Source organism: Dipteris shenzhenensis, chromosome 15, assembly GCF_047967505.1.
Source record: "Dipteris shenzhenensis isolate YYH24624 ecotype China chromosome 15, Dip_SZ_1.0, whole genome shotgun sequence".
NCBI lineage: Eukaryota > Viridiplantae > Streptophyta > Polypodiopsida > Gleicheniales > Dipteridaceae > Dipteris > Dipteris shenzhenensis.
Window position 1 is genome coordinate 31,219,654 of NC_141610.1, and position 7,259 is coordinate 31,226,912.

At 38.2% G+C, this 7,259-nt stretch overlaps 1 protein-coding gene across 1 annotated transcript; it reads right to left on the reverse strand.

The window, feature by feature from the left end:
- Window positions 1–4,197: 4,197 nt before the first annotated feature.
- LOC147893685 (major pollen allergen Cor a 1 isoforms 5, 6, 11 and 16-like) lies at window positions 4,198–5,372 on the reverse strand. Its single transcript, XM_087386411.1, has 3 exons — window positions 5,098–5,372; window positions 4,467–4,974; window positions 4,198–4,364 (listed from the first exon to the last, which is right to left on the reverse strand). Exons 1-2 carry the CDS (start codon window positions 5,273–5,275, stop codon window positions 4,688–4,690), a joined length of 465 nt encoding a protein of 154 aa, XP_087242537.1. The 5' UTR covers window positions 5,276–5,372; the 3' UTR covers window positions 4,198–4,364; window positions 4,467–4,687.
- Between the last annotated feature and the right edge of the window lie 1,887 nt (window positions 5,373–7,259).

A 7,259-nucleotide genomic window follows, 5' to 3' on the forward strand; every position in this document is an offset into this window, starting at 1 on the left:
CGTGAGACAAAATGCAAGACCCGAAGGTAGCATGGCCGAGGGTTGGTTGGTACAAGAGTCACTTGTATATATTTCTGAGTTTCTTGTTGATGTGGATAGCTCTCTCCCACGACTATGGAGAGATGATGAAGACCTAAGGATGACCTCTATTGTGCCTCTATAGACACAGAGTTGCTTAATAATATCAACCTCTATTGCGTGCTTAATAGTGATGTGATGAAAAGATGGGTGACAAGATACGAGGATGCAAAGGCAAGAAGACAAGAAGAAAGGGCCCTCTTTCGTACACACCACGAATCTCGTGTGCCATACCCTTAGTATCTAAGAGCACTTCCAAAGGATATTCATGTGGATTGGCTACTTGACAAAATGGAGAAAGCAGAGAAAGATGAGGGGATGCATATCACAATGGAAGTATGGGAGTATGCTAGGGGATGCATGAGCAAGGTCGGTATATAGAATGTTATGCATAAGTTAGGAGCTTTCAATAATTTAGATTGCTTATTTAATTGATTTTTTCTTGGTGTAGTGCACTATGTTCAATGCTATATGGTGTGAGGGCAAGCATTTTCAAACACAACGGATTGATGATAAGAGAAACACACAAGATTACAGCGTCATTGCTAGCTTTGAGGGAGCCAATGGAGCCATGGATGATTATTGTGGCATAATCCAAGATATTATTAAGCTTGACTTTTGACGCTTCTTTGTGTATGTTTTGGATGTAAAGTGGTTTGAGGACGTGGTGGAAAGAGGCCCTAATGCAACAATCAAACGCCATGCAAGTGGCTTTGTAACTATTGACTCCACAAAGTTTTGGCAAAGTAGGAAGGACACACTAGTACTACCGCAACAATGTGAACAGGTACTGTGCACACGTATGAAAATACTCGCTTTTAAATATTTGATACCTTCGATGCAAGGAAAATAACATGATTGTATTTGTGTTTGAATTAGGTTGTCTATCAACCAATGGTGGATAATAATAGATGATGGCATGTCATACCTATTATGCCACGTTCCAAAGTGATGTATAGTACATTTACTAATATGGAGCGTATGGAGGATGATCATGGCCATGGAGGTGATGATGACCGTGATACGAGAGAGGAGGATGATCATGAGATAGGAGATACAGATACTGAGGCCATTACCCATGAGGACGAGCCTACCATTGGTGATGCTGATTTCGATGAGCACATGAGTAGCACAAGTAGTAGTGGGTTGAATGTATTTGTAGATCTAAACACTTGTTTGGATTTTGAAGTAGATAGTTTGGCAAGGGTTGATCTCATTGAGGATGAGATTGAACCGTCACCCATCATTGATATTGGCAAAACTATTTTACATATTGTCTCATTCTCCTCACCGCACTTAATTCTTGTATATGTAGGCTTGCAAAAAAGCATTGATGTTTTTGTAAAAATTATGTGCATTGGTAATCATGGCCAATGTTTGGAAAGCAGTGATGTACACCAAAATCTCACTTTCTATATTCTTTGTTTTGCGTCTAAATATGCGTCTAATTCTCAGTGTAGACGCGCTAATAGACGTGCTAATACACGCGCAAATAGACGCTCTAACAGACGCAGTATTAGATGGACCCGTATTTTCTCAGTGTAGACGCGCTAATAGACGTGTCAATACATGCGCAAATAACTGACCTGTTAGATGCGCTATTAGACGCGCTCGTAATTTCTCTATTCAAGCAATGCCTATAGACGCACCCGCTATTTTGCGCGTCTATCAAGCGTGTCTATAGTTGCTTTGTGTTGTTGTGATGATAGGAAAAAACTAAAAATCAAACATGGTTTTGACTTTTGGATAGCTACGGCCTTTCTTTATTCTTTAATTAAAAGTAGAATGTGATTTAATTAAAAACTAATCATATCTTGGGGGGCCCACCTTGGAAATGTAAGTATACTATGAGAGTTCAAAATGAGGGGTATTTTTATTCTTAAAACTTACAAAAATATATTTATAGCAGGAGACCCAAAGAATCAATGTACGGTGAATAAGTGCAAAAAATTTGTGCATTGGTAGATAGCTCTTTGTATCGTCACTCCATGGAAGAAATGAAATTTTCGGACATGGAAGCTCGTACATCTAATACATTTTCTATACATGTTTTTTAGAATGAGGATACTTTGAGCTCATTTGAGGATTTCTAGGACGATTATGCCTTGGGATATCTGCATTTAAATTCATAAGATGCTTGGACTTGGCCATAGATATAGAGAATCATCTGACATTTCTTTGGAGAACTAAAATGTGAATTGCATCCAAACATTTCCAAATGACCCATACGATATACATGAGCCACAATTTAATCATGTTTATCAATTCTAGCCCCTATAATATTAATGCTTTTATCATTGTTCTTTTTGATGCCATGAAAGGTTTATTCCACAGAGACTTTTTCACATTTATTTAGACATTTATTGAAACATGTAATCAAGCCAAAAATATCAATATTTTATTATGATGATTGTCGACATAAAAAATTATTTTGATGTTTTACATTTTCTAAGTAAAAAGCACACAAAAATTAGCATCGAAATTGATAGCATTTTGTAGTAGTGAAAAAAATGCAAGAGATGCTTAGGTCTTGGGAGATTCTCTCTTAATTTTATATCAACTACTTTCTTATAAGGAAATCAATGTATTATATGCAAGGGGAGTATGCGTTATTTTTCAAGCAAATACCTATACCTACAACATACTAAAAGAGAAAGCATGATTGGGTGTAAGTAATCATAGAAGCTCTAAATACAAAAAAACATGCTATATAATAAAATTCAATGACCATAAGCTCCTTAAATTGTGAATTCCATGCCCTAGATCAAGGTTAAGGTTACACTGCATGGACTATTTAAGTTAACCACATTGTATTTAATTTTCTTAGTTTTAGAGCATGCCCTTAAAAGTCATTACACTAAGCTGCTATACCTAGTCATGCTTTAGCCCAAGGGCCAAATGGTACAATTTTTAAATGTGCACCTCTTTTATCAGGGGGTTTACTTAGGTCCAAGCACACACATGATATATAAGTCACTAGTAGCTCGTTGAATCCGCCGAGCCGCTATACCTTAAGAGCATGCCCTTAAAAGTGGTTACACTAAGCTACTATGTCCAATCATGATTTAGCCCAAATGGGTATGCGTACCTCATATATAAGGGGGGTTATTTAGGTGTAAGCACACACATTATATATAAGTCACTACTAGTGTTGAATCCCCCAAGCTTGGGTCTTAGAGAAGACATTAATTTCACCTTTCGTTGCTTTTTTCCGCTTTCTAGAAATGAATGGAAGTGCTCCAAATGCAATTAGAGAGATCCATTCAATTGGAGAATTCAATATCTATTTTGCTAGGAGATCCACTCAAAGTTACAATGGAAAAATGGACTTTGGTCAGAGATTATACTCTATGATTTATTTGGTTGGGCATTATACTTTATGATTCATTTGGATAGGTGAAATTTTATTTAATAGTGTTAACCTCAAAGTCAGTGAGTTGTGTTCATTCTACAAGAGGACAAAGCAATGATGGAGTAGATTTAGGAAGCCCAGAATAGATTCTAGTCCGTTATGTCTCAAAGTTTCTCTTTACAAGTCTATTAGATCATGTAGATGTCATCAATAGTAATAGTAGATGATAATGAAGATGAAGAATGATTTGTTGGCTTTTAGTTTCAAGGGTTATTTTCTTGGATTTAGCTTAGGCTTGAAGAATGATCTACTTGTTTTAGCTTTCAAGGTTATTTTCTTGGATTTAGCTCAAGCTTTAGCAATTTTATCTTCCATTTTATGCTAGAAGGAGGTGTAATGACCTTGGCTCACCATACTAGATATGGTTTAGATATCTCAATGCCGTTGTATTAAGAACATAAATTGCTTTTTTTTCTAGCCCTCAACCCTCTAATAATATCATAAAGTAATAATTACTTCATTTACTTGCTAAACTCCCTTTCTAGCTCATATCCTTTACTAATTAGTATAGTTTTTATCTTATAGCATTAACAATTCAAGATGACCATCGCAAAGCGAACAATACCTCTTACGATTATCCCTTATGTTTTGGCTCATTAAACGTTACCAATAGATTGGGCATAAATTTTGGAAACCTCAAGCATGAGTCTCAAAGTGGATTTTCTCTCAATTTTAATGGTAGGTCCAAAAGCAATTAAAATAAGAAATTGATCAAACCACCAAACACATTAAATTAAAATGATTTAAAGAAGAGGAAATAATACATGTCTCCACTCAAAAGCAACTCTAATCTTATTTGGGTTCACATCATAATGTAATGGTGCATGGTTCATGGATCACACTAGAAAGAAGGGCCACACATGTGTGGCCTAACCTAAAGGCGGACTAAGATCATAGCAGAGTCCTTTATGAGAATGTAATGGTTCATGGTTCATGGATCACACTAGAAAGAAGGGCCACACATGTGTGGCCTAACCTAAAGGTGGACTAAGATCATAGCAGAGTCCTTTATGATTATCATAGCTCGAGTCGAATAAAAGCATGATACCGAAATGGAAAGCCACACTTGGGGTGTTTACAAACTAGAGTCGCCGATGAGTGTCCATGGTGCATTGAATGCATCTGAGCTAACTGAGCCAGAAGTGAGGGCGGTGAAATGCTCCAAGTGTGTAAACACCCTTAGGTAGATTTGGAAGTCTATACAACGACAACCTCGTTAGACAAAATGTAGGCTTCAGCTCGCTTCATGAATTTGTTGAGTCTTTCCTTGCTCTTTTCGGCTTCGCTGGCGTCTGAACTCTCGCCCATCTCCACATACCAGCTTGCTACAGTGCTCGAGCCGTCAGGCCCCGCGTTCAGCTTAATCTTGTACCTGCGACCTCCGATCCCCTGCGCCATACCTTTCGCTTCAATCACCTTCACCGTTGCTGAGTAGTTCGCCTCATCTATCTCTTCGAATTGCTCCTTTATGTACGAGCCATCTCCTGCAAATCATCAACTACGCGTGTTCATTACCTGCTGCTCAAACTTCAAGATTCATCTCATCCATATCTTTCAAGAAAGTTTAAAACACGGCTATAAAATAATGGCTGAGCTCGGAAATTCACCTGTAGCAGACTTGATGAGTCTGATTGCGCCAGTTTTGGTTGCGGAGCACTCAACCGTAGCTGCATATTCCGCAGGCAAGAGGTTCGGATAATACTTTGGAAACTCCTTGACGAGAACAGTCCACAGCTTTTGGACGGAAACATCGAGGGGGATATCCAAGGAAAAAGAGGCAACCATGCTTGCTGTTGCGAGGGCTTTGTTAGCGAAACTGGGCTGGAGGAGGACGGAATGCGGACTCGGTTACTGGTGAGAGCTGGGGTGCAGTGACGGGGATTTAAAGGTGGAAGTCTGGAAGTCGCGACAATATAATGCCCAACACGAATCTGTATAAGAATCATGTCGAAATTGCGCATTTCGGGCTCCACGCAGCCCCGAATTCCTCTTCCGCCGACACCCGCCCAAAGAAATTTTAGCCAGTAGCTCACCTGTCTGTTGAAATGCGACTCCGACTCCGATTACGCGAGCATCTAGACTTCTATTGTTATTCTTCTATGCGCGGCAGTGTATATAGTCAACAGATCATAAATGCCCGACCGTATTGCCTCTTAACTTTTCGGACGTAAAAGAAGATGGAGACAATTCGGAGGTTAGATTTGCTATCAATTGAGCTTCATTAGACTTTTGGGCTTCATATCACTCCCAATAATTTCAGCAGCTCAGCATTCGTGAAGCTCAAGCCTATCTTTAAGACTTCAAGGTATAATATTCATACATATAGTTACTACTTGGAATTTATCTCCTATACTACTAATATGTATCCCGAATAATATGAGTCCCGCTGCTCTAGAATCTCGAGGGCTTGGCATTGTTTTCTTCACGGATTTGTACTCAGTGTCATCTTCATTTTTAAGCTTAAATTTTTTTTGAAGACTTCATGGAAGGCTTTTAGACGAATTCATAGTTTTGATCTTATGAATGTGTGTCATTTTCAATGTTATGGTGAGAGAAGATGTGTAATGATATTCACCAACGTTGTAAATCCTGAAGTGCATTTAAAATATCCACATGGAGACTTTGAAACATTGGGAGATATCTTACAATGTGACATATTTGATATGCAAGTACACAGAATGCTCTGGGACCAAGACAAAATTGTTCCAAAGATATACTTTCAAGATATCCAGAAAACTTATTTTGAGGGGAAAAAAGTAGAGATGTTATCTTGCTCCGAAGAAGTTTTAGCAGTTGGCAACTTTAAGGGTTATGCTCAGAGTTTTCTCTGTATAGTGAAGATAATTAAGTTGACTAGTGCAGGTGTCATTCAAAATGCAATGGATAGTACTTCACATATAGACGTCCATAATACTACGTCTCATCTATAAGTTCATAGTACTTGTAAATGGGGGTTAGCTTTCTTAAAATCAAGTTTACCCAAGACAGTTTCCTTCAATGTCATGGAAGACACAACAGAATATTATCAGAAGAAAAGGACTATAACACAAATGGGATCCAAATTGATAAGAAGCTATAGTAGTGATCAAGAGTATCATAGTGGCATGCTCATAGGTATTGAGGACATTATAGTAACAGATGTTGATGTGCAGAAAAGGTTTCTTGTGTTGCAAGTGACCCAAATATACTCACTGGTATAGAAAACTTGTCTTGTGTTGCAAGTGACTCGAACAAGCTCACTGGTATAGAAGACTTGTCCTGTGTTGCAAGTGACTCAAACAGGCTCACTAGTATAGAAGACTTGTCTGGTGTTGCAAGTGACTCAAACATGCTTACTGATATAGAAGACTTGTCTTGTGTTGAGAATAATAAGATGGGACCACAAAGAAAAATACACGCAAAGATCGATGGAATAAGTGATGCAATAACAGGAATTGATGATATTAGTGACAATGATCATGATGTTACCACTCGAATGCAAGGCAAAGGGGACAGAGAATCTAAGACTTGTCATGTTGTTCGTAATATTGTTGCTAGCATGCTAGAGAATATAGATGGGAGAATCTTGAGTTACGAAGGAGAAAGAGTTCAACCACAAAATTTAAGAGGCATTGGCAACAAATTGACATCAATGAACATGTCTACTAGATTGCCATTTCCAAGATATTATAAGGCATCAAATAATTCTCAAGCCCACACAGCATTTGATTATAGAGATGAAGATTCAAGGGAAATGGATTCGAGGTCTGATGGTCTTACAATTGGAAAA

Bases quoted from the DNA above. Each gene is read 5' to 3' on its own strand.
- LOC147893685 (XM_087386411.1), bottom strand. From the start codon at position 5,275: ATGGTTGCCTCTTTTTCCTTGGATATCCCCCTCGATGTTTCCGTCCAA. The intron at 4,975-5,097 runs GTGAATTTCCGA...GATGATTTGCAG, and splicing joins ACTCATCAAGTCTGCTACAG to GAGATGGCTCGTACATAAAG.